This window comes from Aethalodelphis obliquidens, unplaced genomic scaffold (assembly GCF_003676395.1).
Source record: "Aethalodelphis obliquidens isolate GAN/ISIS:26980383/991018 unplaced genomic scaffold, ASM367639v1 scaffold8, whole genome shotgun sequence".
Classification (NCBI taxonomy): Eukaryota; Metazoa; Chordata; class Mammalia; order Artiodactyla; family Delphinidae; genus Aethalodelphis; species Aethalodelphis obliquidens.
Genome location: NW_020837952.1, coordinates 49580685 through 49600565, shown reverse-complemented (window position 1 = coordinate 49600565; position 19881 = coordinate 49580685). Strand labels below are relative to the sequence as shown.

The 19881-nt window shown below is 35.9% G+C and overlaps 1 protein-coding gene across 2 annotated transcripts in view; it reads left to right on the top strand.

Moving 5' to 3' along the window:
- The window catches only part of CRY1 (cryptochrome circadian regulator 1), a 108863-nt gene that overhangs the window by 68230 nt on the left and 20752 nt on the right, over window positions 1-19881 (top strand). For both annotated transcript variants that reach the window (XM_027107445.1, XM_027107444.1), the window contains exons 3-8: window positions 14430-14572; window positions 16645-16829; window positions 17160-17248; window positions 17800-17940; window positions 18023-18334; window positions 19494-19645. In XM_027107445.1, the coding sequence (XP_026963246.1) occupies window positions 14430-14572; window positions 16645-16829; window positions 17160-17248; window positions 17800-17940; window positions 18023-18334; window positions 19494-19645 (1022 nt within the window). The remainder of the gene's footprint in view (window positions 1-14429; window positions 14573-16644; window positions 16830-17159; window positions 17249-17799; window positions 17941-18022; window positions 18335-19493; window positions 19646-19881) is intronic.

The window sequence follows — 19881 nt, the reverse complement described above, 5'->3', positions numbered from 1 at the left end:
AGTTGATGCAGATGTTGGGATTAGAATAAAGAAAGGACTTTACAATAATTATGCTGTAGATAGTAGAGGATCTAGTCAACAGGTGAAAAACTATGTAAAGAGATGGTAATTTTAGTACAAAAATGGAAAGTATTAAAAAGAACCAAATGAAACTCCTAGAACTGAAACATGCAATATCAAAAATGAAAATTCATTAATTGGGTTTATCCAGATTGAACAGAGCAGAACAAAAGATCAGTGAAGTTGAAGACAGTATCCCAGCTGAAGCACAAAGAGGAAGAAGATTTTTTTAAAAAGGGAATAGAGTGTCTGAGACTTGTGGAAAAATAGTAAATGGCCTAACATATCCATAATTGTAGACCTATAAAAAAGAGGGAGAGAGAGATTGGGACAGAAAAAAAATATTTGAAGAGATAATTGAGTTTCCAAAATTGATGGACGATATCAACCTACAGTGCCAAGAAGCTCAACAAACCCCAAACAGCATAAACATAAAGGAAACCACATCTTACCACATCATAATCAATTAACTGAAAACCAAAGATAGAAAAATTTATAAGCAGCCAGAAGAGAAAGGACATATTCAGGGAACCACAGTAAGAGTGTTCAATGGTTTCTTATTAAAAAGAAAAGTCCAGAAGACAATGGAATGGCATTTTTAAAAAGCTAGAAATAGTAAAAATATTCATTTTTTTAAAAGAGAAGGCACAATGAAGGCATTTTCAGTCAGACAAATGCAGAGAGAATTTATTTCCATCAGATCTATACTATAAGAAATATTAAAAGGGGACTTCCCTGGTGGCACAGTGGTTAAGAATCTGCCTGCCAGTGCAGGGGACATGGGTTCAATCCTTGGTCTGGGAAGATCCCGCATGACTCGGAGCAACTAACCCCTTGTGCCACAATGACTGAGCCTGCGCTCTAGAGCCTGTGAGCCACAACTACAGAGCCCATGTGCCACAACTACTGAAGTCCATGCGCCACAATTACTGAAACCTGTGCACCTAGAGCCTGTGCTCCGCCAACAAGAGAAGCCACTGCAATAAGAAGCCCACACACTGCAACAAAAAGTAGCCCCCCCTTGCCACAACTAGAGGAAGCCCGTGCGCAGCAATGAAGACCCAACACAGCCAAAAATAAATAAATAAATAAATAAATTTATTTTTAAAAGAAATATTAAAGGAAGTTCTGCTAGGTAAAAGAAAATAATTCTAGGCTAAAGACAGAATCTTCAAAGAAGGAAGAGCACTAAAAATATGGGTAAATATAAAAGACCACTTTTTTTTTAGTTATGTATATTAATATATCCTATTTTCCTTTAAAAAGACCATTGACAGGTTAAAACCAGCTAATATTGATAAATTGTAGGGAATAATATGAATATAGTGGGGCTTGAAACATATATAGAAATAAAATCTGTAACAAGATCACACAAGGTAGGAAGAAGGTAAATAGAAGTATGTGTAAATTCTTACATTATTCAAGTGTAATATATTATTTGAAGGTAGACTGTGATAACAATACATATTGTGATCTAAAATAACCCAAAGAGGTATTTCTAAAAAGTTAATAGAGGAATTTTAAATGGAATACTAAAAATATTACTCATTCAAATGAAGGCAGGTAGGGGGCACAGAGGAGTAAAAGAAGAGATGGGCAAACGGAGAACTTACCAACATGATAAAATTAAACACAACTATATCAATAATTATATTAAATGTAAGTGGTCTTTTTTAAACTCTCCATTTAAAAGACAGTTTATCAGACTACATAAAAAGACAAGCAAGAACCAACTATATGCTGATTAGAAGAGACACTTTAAATATGAAGAAACATAGTTTGAAATAAAAGAGACTGAGAAAGATGTACTTTGTAAGAAGTAAGATAAAGAAGTAGAATTCAAGACAAAATTACCACAGATGAAGAGTAAAGTCTCACATCAAAAATATATAACCTGGACTTCCCTGGTGGCGTAGTAGTTAAGAATCCGCCTGGCAAGGCAGGGGACACGGGTTCCTTCCCTGGTCCGGGAAGATCCCACATGCTGTGGAGCAGCTAAGCCCATGCACCACAACTACTGAGGCTGCACTCTAGAGCCCGTGAGCCACAACTACTGAGCCCACATGCCACGACTACTGAAGCCCACGTGCCTAGAGCCCATGTTCCACAAGAGAAGCCACCACAATGAGAAGCCTGGACACCACAACGAAGAGTAGCCCTGGCTTTCCACAACTAGAGAAAGCATGCACACAGCAACGAAGACCCAATGCAGCCAAAAAGAAAGAAAGAAGGAAAGAAATGTATTAAAAGAAAAAGTATAACCATCATGAATATGTATTATCTACTAATAGCATAAAAACACATGAATCTCAAACTGATAAAACTAAAAGGAGAAATAGATAAATTCATAATCATAGTTGGTGATTTTTACATCTCATTTATTGATTGAATATACAAAAACTAATAAAGATATGGATGATATGAATAACACTATGAAATCAATTTGATGTAACTGATATTTGTAGAACACTACACCCAAGAACTAGAGGATGCACATTATTTTCTTGTGCATATGAAACATTTACCAAGATAGACCATATGTTCAGTTGCAAAACAGTTATCAACAGATTTCAAGACTGAAATCTTACAGAATAATATTCTCTGACTTCAACAGAATTAAATTAAAATGAATAGCAAAAATGTGTTCTTTCCAAGAAGTTTGATTGAATTACTGTATACATTTACTGTCCTATGTGACAGTTTTATCATTGTTAGAGATTTCAGTAATTAAAATGGGAAACAGAAGCTTAGGTTATTTTCCTTATCAAAACTATGTTCATTGGAGCCACAATATTATGGTTTTTGTCCTCATGTACATTGCATGTCTTAAGCTGAGTGCAGTTTAGGGGATCCTTTCTAATTACAGGAAGGTGCTTCTTTCCTTCAACACTGTGATCTGACCTGTGACAAATCTGTACTATACACTATGTAAATGGCTAACAAGTGAATTGCAAACCAACTGAATGTACAAATCTTAGTGCTGGTGCTGAAATCTCTTCAGAATAGAAGAAATCAGAATAGCTGAAATCTCTTCATCATGATCTCAAAGTTTGTTTCAAAATTTGCAGGCATCAGGTGTCAATCAACACTGAAGATGAAACAGTAATCAATGTTGAATTCTCATGCTTTAGGTGTAGTTCCTTATTAGAGTTTTTGGTTCTCTGCTATTTTTACCATACTGTTTCATTTAAATTTCCTATAGGCTAACTTCATTTGTGCGATTGAAATAAAATTGCAGTATATAAAAAATAAGTAAAATTTAAAATAAAATGAATAGCAAGAGAATAGCAAATATTTGTAACTGAATGATAATGGAAATATGGTATATCAAACATACTGTATTTGAATACGGTATATCAAAATTTATGAGATTCAGCTATAGTAGTGCTTAGAGGAAAATTAATAGCTTTCAATACTCTATTAGAAAAGAATCAAAGAACTAAGTTTCTACCTTAAAAAATAGAGAAAGAACAAATTAAACCAATAGTAGAAGAAAGGAGATAATAAGGAGAGGAATGGAAATCAATGAAACTGAAAGCAGACAAACAATAGAGAAAATAAACATGGAATAAACAATTTCTTGTCTCTCGGCTCCAAATCCACCCTTCTTTGCCCTGCTTTGTGATACTGAAGCTGGATGCTGTAAACTTTCTTCCTTTGCTGGCTGGCTTGATTTTAGGTTTTGTCAGTAGAAATTGCTGTTGGTTCTTTGTAAGGTCACAGCAGGAGAGAAGGGGCTTTCTTTTTGGTATCTTTATACTTTTTTTCCTAGCACCTTAGCCAGCAAATGAGCATGTGGGAGGACCAGTAGCACTTACCTCAGTAGCCCTCACCTCAGTAGCCCTCCTGGACAAGCTCCAGCTCATTCACACCCTCTGGCATATTTCTCTGCCATGTAGTGGACTGATTCTACAGATCAGCTCCAGTCAGCCCATACCCTGCAGGAAGTTTCTCAGCCACCAACTGGGCTGTTCCTAGGAACCAGCTCTGGCCCTAGCCCTCTGGCAGGTTTCTTCGCTACAGGGAAGGTTGTTCTTGAGTCAGCACACCCCATACAATGAGGTGTGAATCTCAGCAGCAGGGAAGAAAGGGAACTTTCTTAATTCATTGCTTAATTATTTTCCCTCCATTTAGAGGTGGTAGCTGCTTTTGGACACCTTAGAACAATACTATCCAACAGAAGCTACATGTGTAATTTAAAATTTTCTAATAGCCACCTTTAAAAAAGGAAAATGTGAAGTTAATTTTTTAGATTTATTTAACACTGTATGTCTAAAATATTATCTTTTCAATATAAAATCATTACAAAACAAACTATTTTAACCTTTTTTTATATGAAGTCTTTAAAATCCACTGCGTATTTTATGCTTATAACACATCTCCATTCCAACTAGCCACATTTCAAGTGCTCAGAACCCACTTCAGTGGCAAGTGGTTATCTACCATATTGGAAAGTATATAGCCTTAACTCTTCTTTTACTTGCTGACAATTCTTCAGGTTAAATTTTCCCTGTTCAAATTACTAATGTGGTTTCTGTCTACTGACTGAACTCTGATTGATTCAGAGTTCAGTTTTCTTTTGAAAAGATTAATAAAATTGATAAACTCCTAGCAATACTGATCAGGGCCAAAAAGGGAGAAAACACAAATTACCTTAATCAAGAATAAAAAAGGGGACATCACGAGAGAGTCTCTAAACTTTAAAAACATAATAAAGGATATTGTAAACATCATAATACCAATATATTGTACAACTAAGATGAAATGAAAAATATTCTTGAAAAGTGCAACTTACTAAAATTCTCAGAAGAAAGAGAAAGAAAAATTGAATAGCCCTCTCAAAGAAATTGCATTTGTAATTATAAAAACCTTCCAATAAGTAAAACTGCAGTTCCCAGGTGGCTTTACTTGTGAATTCTACCACATATTTAAGAAAGAAATAATACCAGTCTTATGACACTCTTTCAGAAAACAGAGGATAATATTGGGCACACTGAACTTGTTTATGAGGCCAGCATAACTCATACCAAAACCTGATGAACTTTTAAGAAAGAAAAAAAAAGTATAGCCAAGTGTCCCCCATAACACACACTCAAATATCCTTAATATATTAACAAATAGAATTTAGCAATATTTTAAAATAATACTACATCATGATCAGTGGGGTTTATTTCAAGAATACAAAGTTGGTTCAACATTATAAAATTAACAAGCCTATTAATGGAGTAAAGGACAGGGTATTATGATTGTCTCAGTAGATGAAGAAAAATCATTTGACAGAAGTCAACACCCATTTATAATTTTTTAAAACTTTATGCAAACTATATGCAAACTAGGAATAGAAAATTGATAAATATCAATTTGGTAAGGATTGTCCACAAAAAGCATAGCTAACATCATACTTAATTGTGAAACATTGAATGCTTTACACCTAAGATAGGGAGTAAAGCAAGGATATTCACTTTCACCACTTACTGAAAAGTCTAGCCAGTGTAATTAAGAGTAGATAATTAACTTACCAGCTCTCCCTCACCCCCATATCCTCTATCATAGCATCCTATTTTTTTTCTAATAGTTATTATATATTTAATTATTTATTTACCTCTGTAAGTTCCTCAGTAAGTTCCAGGAGGGAGGAGTAGAATTGCTTCACAATACTGTGTTTCTGTTGCATGAAAAAGTGAATCAGCCATATGCATACACATGTCCCCATATCCCCTCCCTCTTGAGCCTCCTTCCCATCCTCCCTATCCCACCTCTCTAGGTCATTGCAAAGCACTGAGCCGATCTCCCTGTGCTATGCTGCTGCTTCCCACCAGCCAACTATTTTACATTTGGTAGTATATATATGTCAATGGTACTCTCACTTCACCCCAGCTTTGCCCTCCCACCCCATGTCCTCAAGTCCATTTTCTGTGTCTACCTCTTTATTCCTGCCCTGCAACTAGGTTCATCAGTACCACTTTTTTTTTTTTTTAGATTCCATATATATGTGTTAGCATACAGTATTTGTTTTTCTGACTTCACGCTGCATGACAGTCTCTAAGTCTATCCACCTCACTACAAATGACTCAATTTCATTTCTTTTTATGGCCGAGTAATATTCCATTGTATATATGTGCCATATCTTCTTTATCCATTCATTTGTCGATGGACATTTAGGTTGGTTCCATGTCCTGGCTATTGTAAATAGTGCTGCAATAAACATTGTGGTACATGTCTCTTTTTGAATTATGGTTTTCTCAGGGTATATGCCCAGTAGTGGGATTTCTGGGTCATATGGTAGTTCTATTTTTAGTTTTTTAAGGAACCTCTGTACTGTTTTCCATAGTGGTTGTATCAGTTTACATTCCTACCAACAGTGTGGGAGGGTTCCCTTTTCACCACACCCTTTCCAGCATTTATTGTTTCTAGATTTTTTGATAATGGCCATTCTGACTGGCATGAGGTGATACCTCATTGTAGTTTTGATTTGCATTTCTCTAATAATTAGTGATGTTGGGTATCTTTTCATGTGCCTCTTGGCCATCTGTATGTCTTCCTTGGTGAAATGTCTGTTTAGGTCTTCTGCCCATTTATTAACTGGATTGTATGTTTTTTTGATATTGAGCTCCATGAGCTGTTTGTATATTTTGGAGATTAATCCTTTGTCTGTTGTTTCACTTGCAAATATTTTCTCACATACTGAGGGTTGTCTTTTTGTCTTATTTATTTTTCCTTTGCTTGCAAAAGCTTTTAAGTTTAATTAAGTTCCATTTGTTTATTTTTGTTTTTATTTCCTTTACTCTAGGAGGTAGGTCAAATATCTTGCAGTGGCTTATGTCAAAGAGTGTTTTTCCTATGTTTTCCTCCAAGAGTTTTATAGTGTCTGGTCTTACATTTAAGTCTTTAATCCATTTGGAGTTTATTTTTGTGTATAGTGTTAGGGAGTGTTCTAATTTCATTCTTTTACATGTAGCTATCCAGTTTTCCCAGCCTTTCTTATTGAAGAGGCTGTCTTTTCTCTTTGTCATAAATTAGGTGTCCATATGTGCGTGGGTTTATCTCTGGGCATTCTGTCTTGTACCATTGATCTATATTTCTGTTTTTGTGCCAGTACCATACTGTCTTGAGTACTGTAGCTTTGTGGTGTAGTTTGAAGTCAGGGAGCCTGATTCCTCCAACTCCGTTTTTCTTCCTCAAGGTTGCTTTGGCTATTCGAGGTCTTTTGTGTTTCCATACGAATTGTAAGATTTTTTGTTCTGATTCTGTGAAGAATGCCATTGGTAGTTTGATAGGGATTGCATTGAATCTGTAGATTGCTTTGGGTAGTATACTCATTTTCACAGTATTGATTCTTCCAATCCAAGAACATGGTATATTTCTCCATCTGTTTATGTTATCTTTGATTTCTCTCATCAGTGTTTTATAGTTTTCTGAGTACAAGTCTTTTGCCTCCTCAGGCAGGTTCATTCCTAGGTATTTTATTCTTTTTGTTGCAGTGGTAAATGAGAGTGTTTCCTTAATTTCTCTTTCTGATTTTTCATTGTTGGTGTATAGGAATGCCAGAGATTTCTGTGCATTAATTTTGTATCCTGCAACCTTACCAAATTCACTAATTAGTTCTAGTAGTTTTCTGGTGGCATCTTTAGCATTTTCTAGGTATAGTATCATGTCATTGGCAAACAGTGGCAGTTTTACTTCTTCTTTTCTAATTTGTATTCCTTTTATTTCTTTTTCTTCTCTGATTGCTGTGGCTAGGACTTCCAAAACTATGTTGAATAAGAGTAATGGGAGTAGACATCCTTGTCTTGTTCCTGATCTTAGTGGAAATGCTTTCAGTTTTTCATCATTGAATATGATGCTTACTGTGGGTTTGTCATGTGTGGCCTTTACTATGTTGAGGTAGGTTCCCTCTATGCCCATTTTCTGGAGAGTTTTTATCATAAATGGGTGTTGAATTTTGTCGAAAGCTTTTTCTGCATCTATTGAGATGACCATATGGTTTTTATTCCTTAATTTGTTAATGTGGTGTATCACATTGACTGATTTGTGTATATTGAAGAATCCTTGCATCCCTGGGATAAATCACACTTGATCATGGGGTATCATCCTTTTAATGTATGATTGGATTCAGTTTGCTGGTATTTTGTTGAGGATTTTTGCATCTATGTTCATCAGTGATATTACTCTATAATTTTCTTTTTTTGTGATACCTTTTTCTGGTTTTGGTATCAGGGTGATGGTGGCTTCGTATAATTAATTTGGGAGTGTTTCTCCCTCTGAAATTTTTTGGAAGAGTTTGAGAAGGATTGGTGTTAGCTTTTCTCTAAATGTTTGATAGAATTCGCCTGTGAAGCCATCTGGTCCTGGACTTTTGTTTGTTGGAAGATTTTTAATTATGGTTTCAATTTCATTACTTTGATCGGTCTGTTTATATTTTCTAATTCTTCCTGGTTCAGTCTTGGAAAATTGTACCGTTCCAAGAATTTGTCCATTTCTTCGTGGTTGTCCATTTTATTGGCATATAGTTGTTGCAGAGTCTCTTATAATCCTTTGTATTTCTGCAGTGTCAGTTGTGATTTCTCCTTTTTCATTTCTTTTTTTAAAAATTTATTTATTTTATTTATTTATTACCTTTGGCTCTGTTGGGTCTTTGTTGCTGTGCACGGGCTTCCTCTAGTTGTGGCGAGTGGGTGCTGCTCTTTGTTGTGGTACACGGGCTTCTCATTGCGGTGGCTTCTCTTGTCATGGAGCACGGGCTCTAGAGTGCAGGCTCAGTAGTTGTGGTGCACAGGCTTAGTTGCTCTGCGGCATGTGGGATTTTCCCAGACCAGAACTCAAACCTGTGTCCCCTGCATTGGCAGGTGGATTCTTAACCATTGTGCAACCAGGGAAGCCCCTCCTTTTTCATTTCTAATTTTATTGATTTACATCCTCTCCCTTTCTTCCTTGATGAGTCTGGCTACGGGTTTATCAATTTTGTTTATCTTCTCAAAGAACCAGCTTTTAGTTTTATTGATCTTTGCTATTGTTTTGTTTCTATTTCATTTTTTTCTGCTCTGATCATTATGACTTCTTTCCTTCTACTGACTTTGGGTTTTCTTTGTTCTTCTTTATCTAGTTGTTTTAAGTGTAGGGTTAGATTGTTTATTTGAGATGTTTGTTTCTTGAGGTGAGATTGTATTGCTATAAACTTCCCTCTTAGGACTGCTTTTGCTGCATCCCATAGGTTTCGGGTCCTCGTGTTTTTGTTGTCATTTGTTTCTATGTATTTTTTTAATTTCTTCTTTGATTTCTTCAATGATCTCTTGGTTATTTAGTAGTGCACTGTTTAGCTTCCATGTATTTGTGGTTTTTTTCCTGTAATTGATTTCCAATCTCATAGCATTGTGGTCAGAAAAGGTGTATGATATGATTTCAGTCTTCCTAAATTTTCCAAGGCTTAATTTGTGACCCAAGATGTGGTCTATTCTGGAGAAGTTCCATATGCACTTGAGAAGAAAGTATATTCTGCCACTTTTGGGTGGAGTGTTCTATAAATATCAGTTAGATATATCTGGTCTATTGTATCATTTAAAGCTTGTGTTTCCTTATTTATTTTCTGTTTGGATTATCTGTCCATTGGTGTAAGTGGGGTGTTAAAGTCCCCTGCTATTATTGTGTTACTGTCGAATTCTCCTTTCAGGGTTGTTAGCATTTGCCTTATGTATTGAGGTGCTCCTGTGTTGGAGCATAAACATTTATAATTGTTATATCTTCTTCTTGGATTGATCCTTTGATCATTATGTAGTGTTCCTCCTTTCCTCTTGTAACAGTCTCTATTTTATCTGATACGAGTATTGCTACCCAGCTTTCTTGATTTCCATTTGCATGGAATATCTTTCTCCATCCCTTCACTTTCAGCCTGTATGTGTCCCTAGGTCTGAAGTGGGCCTCTTTTAGACAGCACGTATATGGGTCTTGTTTTTGTATCTATTCAGCCAGTCTCTGTCTTTTGGTTGGGGCATTTAGTACATTTACGTTCAAGGTTATGATCGATATGTATGTTCCTATTACCACTTTCTTAATTGTTTTGGGTTTGTTTTTGTGGGTCTTTTTCTTCTCTTGTGTTTCCCACCTAGAGAAATTTCTTTAGCATTTGTTGTAAAGCTGGTTTGGTGGTGCTGAATTCTCTTAGCTTTTGCTTGTCTGAAAAGCTTGTGACTTCTCCATCGAATCTGAATGAGAGCCTTGCCGGGTAGAGTAATCTTGGTTGTAGGTTTTTCTCTTTCATCACTTTAAGTATATCCTGCCACTCCTTTCTGGCCTGTAGAGTTTCTGCTGGAAAATCAGCTGATAACCTTATGGGGATTCCTTTGTATGTTAGTTTTTGTTTTTCCCTTGCTGCTTTTAATATTTTTTCTTTGAATTTAATTTTTGTTAGTTTGATTAATATGTGTCTCGGTGTGTTTTTCCTACAGTTTATCCTGTATGGGACTCTCTGTGCTTCCTGGGCTTGGGTGACTATTGCCTTTCCCATGTTAGGGAAGTTTTCAACTATAATCTCTTCAGATATTTTCTCAGAGCCTTTCTTTTTCTCTTCTACTTCTGGGACCCCTATGATCCAAATATTGGTTCATTTAGTGTTGTCCAAGAGGCCTCTGAGATTGTCTTCAATTCTTTTCATTCTTTTTTCTTTATTCTGCTCCTCAGCAGTTATTTCCACCCTTTTGTCTTCCAGCATACTTATTCGTTCTTCTGCCTCAGTTATTCTGCTATTGATTCCTTCTAGTGTATTTTTCATTTCAGTTATTGTGTTGTTCATCTGTTTGTTTGGTCTTTTAGATCTTTGTTAAACATTTCTTGTATTTTCTCAATCTGTACCTCCTTTCTATTTCCGAGATTCTCGATCATCTTTACTATCATTACTCTGAATTCTTTTTCAGGTAGATTGCCTATTTCCTCTTCATTTATTTGATCTTGTAGGTTTTTACCTTGCTCCTTAATCTGTGACATTTTTTTTTGCCATCTCATTTTTTTTTTTTTTTTTTTTTTTTTTTATGAGTGGGATTGTGTTCCTTTCTTACTGGTTGTTTGGCCTGAGGCTTCCAACACTGGAGTTTGTAGGCTATTGGGTAGAGCTGGGTCTTGGTGCTGAGATGAGGAACTCCATGAGACCTCCTCACTCGGATGAATATTCCCTGGGGTCTGAGATTCTCTGTTAGTCCAGTGGTTCGGACTCGGAGTTCCCACCACAGGAGCTTCAGCCTGTCCCCAGGCTCATGAACCAAGATCCTGCAAACCTCCTGGGGCAGCAAAAAAAATAAAAAGATAAAAAATAACAAAGTAAAAAATAAAATTAGACTAGGAAACTAAGAGATATTTTAGGAAGAATATAAAAGTAAAAATATAGATGAATCAACAACGAGAAGGTACATCAGTACCACAGTAGTAAAAAAGAGGAGGAGGGAAAAGAACAAAAATAGTGGGGGTGCCAGGAGAGGCCTTGGCTCTGGAGGGTGGGGCCTAAGCAAGGGTGAGGTTTGGATGGTGGGCCAGGCCAATGCACAGGACCCACAGGGCTGGAAAAGGCCGTGGGGGGTGGAGCTTAGGCTCAAGGAACAGAAGGGGCCCAGGCATGCCCCCAACCCCTGGTCTCAGAGGTCAGGGGACCTCACCTGGGAGCCCAGCAGGCTTCCTGGGCTCGAGTGGGTGGGGCAAATGCCCTCCTCTCCTGTCCTGCTCCTCTTGTCTGGGAGGGCCCCTGCCGCCTGCCTCTCCTGATCTCCCCGGCCTCCCTCCTATGCCCCCAAGGACCTGTGAAGCCTGGAGGGGGCTTTGGAGGGCAGGGGACTGGCCTGGGAGCACAGCAGGCTCCCGGGGCCTGAGTGGGCGGAGCAATCACCCTCCGCTTCTCTCCCGCTCCTCCCAGATGGCCCCTCCCGCCTGCCTCTCCTGATCTCTCTGGCCTCCCTCCTACTACTCCAAGGACCCATGCTGTCTGGAGGGGGCTTTGGAAGGCAGAGGATTGACCTGGGAGCTCAGCAGGTTCCCTGGCCCGAGGGGCAGGGCTATCGCCCTCTGCTCCTCCCCCACTCCTCCTTCCTGCCTCTCCTGATCTCCCTGGCCTCAGGGGCCCTGATCCTGTCTGACCTCCACTTCTCCTCCCTCCTCAGTCCCCCTATGTCCTACTGGTTCACTTTCAGGTTCCTCCTGTCTCCTTTGGCATCAGAGTCCATCACCAGCGGCCGTCAGGCACCCTAGTTGTGGGGAGATGCTAACTCCTCGTCTTTCCACACTGCCATCTTGACTCTGCCCTGAATACTTTTAATGTTTGGGGAACCTTCTCTTCCCTAGCTTTTCATTTTTTTTCTGGAGAGATGTTCACTAATTTATCCCCAGGGAAGAAGTGAATGATCTCACTGGTGAGTTAACAGAAGGAGTTAGGTGAGTATCACTCATATCATACCTTTTTGCCTATTCAGTTGCAGAGAGCACTTATCCTAGTCCCTTCTTCCATGTAATAAATTTTGTAGGGGCAGCCCACACTGCAAGGAAGGTGCTGCTTATCATTGGGTAGCTAAATCTGTTTAATTCAGGGGTAAAAAATTAGCAAGCTTATCTGTCCTTAAACATAACATGTTTACTCCAATTCAACTTTACTAGTAATGTGGTCTATATATATATATATATTTAAATTGAAGTATAGTTGATTTACAGTATTGTGTTAATTTCTGCTTTACAGCAAAGAGATTCAGTTATACATATATACATTCTTTTTATATATTATTTTCCATTATGGCTTATCATAGGATATTGAATATAGTTCTCTGTGCTATACAGTAGGACCTTGTTGTTTATCCATTCTATGTATAATAGCCTACTTCTGCTAACCCTAACCTCCTACTCCATCCTTCCCCCCAACCTCCTCCCCCTTGGCAACCACAAGGTTGTTCTCTATGTCCATGAGTCTGTTTCTGTTTCATAGGTTCATTTGTGTCATATTTTAGATTCCATGTAAAAGAGATATCATGTGGTATTTGTCTTTCTCTTTCTGACTTACTTCACTTAGTATGATAATCTCTAGTTGCATCCATGTTGCTGCAAATGGCATTATTTCATTCTTTTTTATGGCTGAGTAGTATTCTGTTGTATATATGTACCACATCTTCTTTATCCATTCATTTGTCAGTGGACATTAGGTTGTTTCCATGTCTTGGCTTTTGTGCATAGTGCTGCTATGAACATGGGGTACATGTATCTTTTTTAATTAGAGTTTTGTCTGGATGTATGCCCAGGAGTGCCACTGCTGGATCATATGATAATTCTATTTTTAGTTTTCTGAGGAAACCTTCATGCTGTTTTCCATAGTGGCTGTACCAACTTACATTCCTACCAGCAGTATAGGAGGATTCCCTTTCCTCCATATCCTCTCCAGCATTTGTAGACTTTTTAGTGATGGCCATCTGACCATCAGAATCAGTGCAAAGTGATACCTCATTGTAGTTTAGATTTATATTTCTCTAATTATTAGCGATGTTGAGCACCTTTTCATGTGCCTGTTGGCCATTTGTATTTCTTCTTTGGAGGAATGTCTATTTAGGTCTGCTGCCCATTTTTTAATTGGGTTATTTGGTTTTTTTTCTGTTGAGTTGTATGAGCTGTTTGTATTAAGCCCTTGTTAGTTGCATTATTTGCAAATATTTTCTCCCACTCTGTAGGTTATCTTTTCATTCTGTTTATGGTTTCCTTTGCTGTGCAAAAGCTTGTAAGTTTCATTAGGTCCCATTTGTTTATTTTTGTTTTTATTTCAGTTGCCTTGGGAGACTGTGTGATCTATATTTTTACCTTTAGTTTTCTGACTTATATTCCCTTCCTTTTCAAAAAGGGAAAAGGGGAGGGAGTGTTATTGACTTGTTCTAAATTCCAACATTTACTAACTAAAAACTAAATATTTATTTGTCAAAAAAATCATAGAATTAAATTACAAACTATTTAGGAAAAAAAGTGACACAGGTGATAGAGAAGGTTTGCTATCATTAAAATATAAGGAGCTCTTACAAATCCTTAAGAGAAAAATTAACTGCGATAGAAACCCAAGAAAACATAAGCTGCAACCCACAAAGTAAGAAATATACAAATGGCTAGTAATAATGACAGCTATCATTCACTGAGGACTTACTATGTACTATGTCCTAAACAATTTATATGCATTGACTCATTTAATCTTTCAGCAACTTGGTAACATGTTACTTTTTTCCATTTTACCATGACAAACACTTATATATAGTGTTTGTTATACACTAGGTAGCATTGGAGCTTTTCACTTTTTTCCAGCCTATGTCATTATAATAGAAAAACTAATTGTTAAAATTTATGTATGTTTTTGCCCCTTTCTTTTATTTTAGGAATGGAACATTACTAAACTTTCAATTGAATATGATTCTGAGCCCTTTGGAAAGGAACGAGATGCAGCTATTAAGAAATTGGCTACTGAAGCTGGGGTAGAAGTAATTGTACGAATTTCACATACATTATATGACCTAGACAAGTAAGTTTTTTTTAATGGTAAAATACTATAATATTTTTCATCTTAACCACTTTTAAGTGTACATTTCAGTGGTTTTAAGTACATAGAAAATGTACTGTGGGAATGTACTGTGGGACTAGTTTATAAAGTGGAAATAAAAACATACACAATAGACTTGTGGTAGAATTAAGTGAATATATGTCAAACCTTTAGCATTTTATTTAACATCTGTGATTTTTGTTTACCCAGTGACAGATACCAAAATTACAGGTATAAGTACATAAGATAAACATACTCAGAATTTCAATTTCAAAACTATTAAAAGCATCACACAGTTATCTTTGACTGTTCTAACTCAGCCTACTAACTTGCCTTTCTGGGCTCTTAGCAATGTTAATTTTATAGTTTATATGACATACATAGCCACAAACTGCCTTGATATATTTTACATGATTGTCATAAGTTATTTTATTTTATGTGTATATATCTAGTCTCTGGATTTTAAGTCCATATGCACATTTTATGTAATATTACATAGTCTTCTGAACAATGGTATAATATCTTATTTCTCAAAGCGTATTTCCTGGACTATCAGTTTTTGGTGATGCTTTGTCCAACAAAGATTCCGTGGTCAAGTTTAAATTTAGAAAGCTTTATATGCTGTAAGATTTGAAGGTTCATAAGATTTGTTAACATTAACCTTTAGCATACTATCATCCTTACAAGTGCTGAAATCTCACAATTTACGTACCTTTTAAATTATTTTACTTTTTTATTTTCACATTTTGTCAAGTTAATAAAACTAATTCTGTAAGTAACACGACAAGCTAGTTAATTTTATTCCAAGTGTATCAAAATATTGTGGTTCGATTCAGTCAAGGGTCTTACTTGATATTAAGCCAGAAGTCATATATCCTTCGATAATAAAGTTGCCTTCTAGTTTACCAGATTTCTTAACTTTAGAGAGCTGATAGCAAGGAGGCAAAACAAGATAAGAGCAATTGCTTTAAGTGGGAAACTCAGTGTTGTGCATAAAATTGGAATGTTTGTTAGATTGAGTGTGAGTATTTACCACATATAATCCATCATATAAAAATGTAACATATAGAAAACATTTTTTCTAAGATTTTTATTCTGCTTCTGTTATGTAATTAGCAGTGTCCTCAGTAGTGCCATTGTAGTATCATTATAGTGGACAGATTTCATTATGACCCTATATATAAACTCAAAGTATTACACCAAAGCAAAATTACTAAAAGCAGAGAGCATAGTTTTTATGGTGGTTACTTTCTGTATGTACAACTGATACATAAGTATATGTGGTATAATGAAAACTGTACTGTATTTGGATTAAGAAAACCTTGATTTGCTATTTATTAGTTATGTGACCTTGACTATTAAATTCTCTTGAGGCTTCAGTTGCTGATGCATAAAACGATGGAGTTGGATTTTACCAATAATTTTTTACTAAGGCTAAATGCTAGTAAGCAAATGGCCATAGTGAAAAAGAATAATTGGTATTTCCAAATTGTGTCTAATTCAGACTACCATTGGTAAGACTTATCTTTCCTTTTAGTATTACTTAATTGAGAAATTAGTGATCAGAATTAAATATAAAATATATACATGAGATACATATGCTGACATTTAACAAAAACATGAGCACAATAGAAAATAGCAAGTGATTATCATGACAGTAATATAGAATCCTAATTAATGAGACTTGCTGATTGCTCCTTGGTATAATATTGGCCTGGTTTAGTTTTTATTGATGATTAAGAGATTCTTTGAGCTGTGTTGTGGTATGTTTTTATATTTCCATATATATTATTTTTTGTTTTTGCCTTTAGGCTTATTTAGCCACTTGTTTTTCCACTCATAGGTGCTTAATTCCCTTTGTCTTAAAAGTTTTGATATTTGCATACACTATATTTTTGATACCTAGCAGATGTCTATAAAATGAAGAGAATGATTTTTAGATTTGTTAATTATTTTAACAAGTTTCTTGGTCCTTAAGCCTTTTCAGAATTTATCAATCAAAATGTATTGTCCTTTTTTTAATACTAACAGCATTTTACTAACTTTTGTAATAGGATCATAGAACTAAATGGTGGACAACCACCTCTTACTTATAAAAGATTCCAGACTCTCATCAGCAAAATGGAACCACTAGAGATACCAGTAGAGACAATTACTTCAGAAGTGATAGAAAAGTGCACAACTCCTCTGTCTGATGACCATGATGAGAAATATGGAGTCCCTTCACTGGAAGAACTAGGTAGGTGTAAACGGTAATACATGTGGAGCTTAAGGGTTAATAAACCATTCAGAAAAATCCCACTTCTAATTTGTCATGTAAAGTATTTTGCACTAAACGGAAAAGAAAGGGGAAAAAAGAAAAGAAACTCTGAAACTAAGAAGTGATAAATCTGTGCGTTATTTATGTGTTCTATAAATATGTGGTCTATCTGTTATCACCTTAAAATGCACATCTTAAAGAACAGAGACCATGTTATATATCATCTATTTTTGAGGACCTATCCAGGGCTGTCATTTCATTTTTATGCGACTGTCAATTTTTTTTCTTTTCTTTTCTTTTTTTTTTTAGGTTTTGATACAGATGGTTTATCTTCTGCAGTGTGGCCAGGCGGAGAAACTGAAGCACTTACACGTTTGGAAAGGCATTTGGAAAGAAAAGTATGATAATACAGATGATATTTATATTGTCAAACTGGCATTTTAAAAATAATTTCACTCTTTTTTAAAAACAGAAAAACTGTTGAAAAAGAAGGATTGAGAGAAATAGTTAAAATAGAGCAATCCTAATTGTTTGAAAATTAACAACTATCTCTTCATTTAAATACCCTTCTTCCTCCTCTTCTGATTATTTCCTCTTTAGCTACTATCAATACTACCCCTTCTATTCTTACTTTGTAAGCTGGTATCTGATGACTATAACTTTGAAGCTAGGATAGAGTTCTTCTATTTCATATTTTTCTCAGTGTCAGAGAGACAGATTGAAGGTGCTCTCAGCCTTGTGTTAGGAATTTACTGCATGAGGATGGCTAAAACAAAAGAATGATCACTTTTATCTTGCTTGTTTTTTATTAAAATCTGTCATTTGTGGCTAGAAAAATGATATTTTATTTTCCAAGCCCTATGTAACTTTTAAAAAAATCTCAACTTTAAACAATCTTTTAAAATGGAAAAGGCAATTAGTTAGCATAATTTTCTCTGTGTGTTTTCAGGCTTGGGTGGCAAACTTTGAAAGACCTCGAATGAATGCGAATTCCCTGCTCGCTAGCCCTACTGGACTCAGTCCTTATCTCCGATTTGGTTGTTTGTCATGTCGACTGTTTTACTTCAAACTGACAGATCTCTACAAAAAGGTATTATCCGGAACTGGAGCTTATTTTTCAAAATACTTTTTTCTTAAATTGCTGATAATACTTCTTTGCTTTTTAATCTTAGGTAAAAAAGAACAGTTCCCCTCCCCTTTCCCTTTATGGGCAACTGTTATGGCGTGAATTTTTCTATACAGCAGCAACAAATAATCCACGCTTTGACAAAATGGAAGGAAATCCCATCTGTGTTCAGATTCCTTGGGATAAGAATCCTGAGGCTTTAGCGAAATGGGCAGAAGGACGGACAGGCTTTCCATGGATTGATGCCATCATGACACAGCTTCGTCAGGAGGGTTGGATCCATCATTTAGCCAGACATGCAGTTGCTTGCTTCCTGACACGAGGTGACCTGTGGATTAGTTGGGAAGAAGGAATGAAGGTAAGTGTTCTTCCAACTAATGTAGTATGGCCTTATTCTGAAGAACTCTGTACCTTTATAAAACAATTCCTAAAAATTGTCTGCTATGTAGATTCATTTATAGTCTAATTTTTTCAATAGAAAAGCATTTAATTCTCACCATACAGACACACTTTTGGGGAGCAGAATGGCATAATCAGATAGGAGAACTGGTGAAAAGTGGTTCAGTTAACCTGAAGTCATTTCAATGGCTAAATCAGCCTAGCCATCAAGGGAGCTATAAGATTTAATACTCTGGACTTATTGGGTCGATATATATTTATAGGTGATCATTTCTGTCACATAAAGGATTCATCTGAGTTCTTAGAAATAGCAAATTTGTTTTATAAATTTTAAGCTATAAATCATTTCATCTCACTTCAATACCATAGCTTTTTAGTCATAATTATATTATGTAATGTGAAGCATACAACATTTTGTGACATCTTTTGGTTATATATAATGGGACTTAAATATATGTTTTACCTTCCTGCCTATATCATAAATTTCCCCTATCCAAAGACCATTTCTGATCCTGTGTTTTTTTACATCTCCTGTATTTCCTAGTACAAAGTTGTGCATGAGGTAGACGTACAGCACACAATGAATTTATAAAAAATAATTTATTTTAATTCTATTTCTCTTTTGGATCAAGGAATCCCAAATTTAAACTGTATAATACTAATGAATTTTTAAAGGTCATTTGTATTTGATTGTTCCCATTATGTAGGCCATTGTACTAAGCTTCCAAGTTTTTGTTGGTGGTTTATTTGGTAGCATTTTTGCATTCTTGAAAGTGTTTACTGCTTTTTCTTCCAGTTTTTTAATCTTCTCATATCCCATCTTATCCTTTTAAATTGGTGACTTTAATAACTTTTACTCTCCCCTCTTCCAGTAACACTGCAAAGATTAGAATAGTAAATTCTATTCAGAAATCTATATATTACTAATATGTTTCTTTCCCTGAAATAACTCATTATAGAATAGAACACAGACAAGGAAGCTAACTTTGGAATGTTTAAGTTTACAGCTCTGTGCTAGATTTTCTTGCCTTGACTTTTGATCTACAGAGACCTGGAAAAATGCTTACTTTGAGAATTACGTGTGTGCAGACTAATTGTGATTACTGTTACTTCCGAAGGTATTTGAAGAATTATTACTTGATGCAGATTGGAGCATAAATGCTGGAAGTTGGATGTGGCTGTCTTGTAGTTCCTTTTTCCAACAATTTTTTCACTGCTATTGCCCTGTTGGTTTTGGTAGGAGAACAGATCCCAATGGAGACTATATCAGGTAAATCAAGAATGATTATTATTCAGTCTGGAATAGCTAATCTAGGAAGAACTTTTCATGTTTAAGCAACATGAAAAGTGGGTATTCCCCACTCATCATGGGCAGCAGAGATGAGCAGAAGGGTAACAAATCATTTAAATGGTATTGATTTGATTTTGGTCATTCATAGCTAATAAATAGTTTGTTATAATTTGCTTATAGTTCATTTTATTAATAATTTTTCTTCCTTCTCCCAA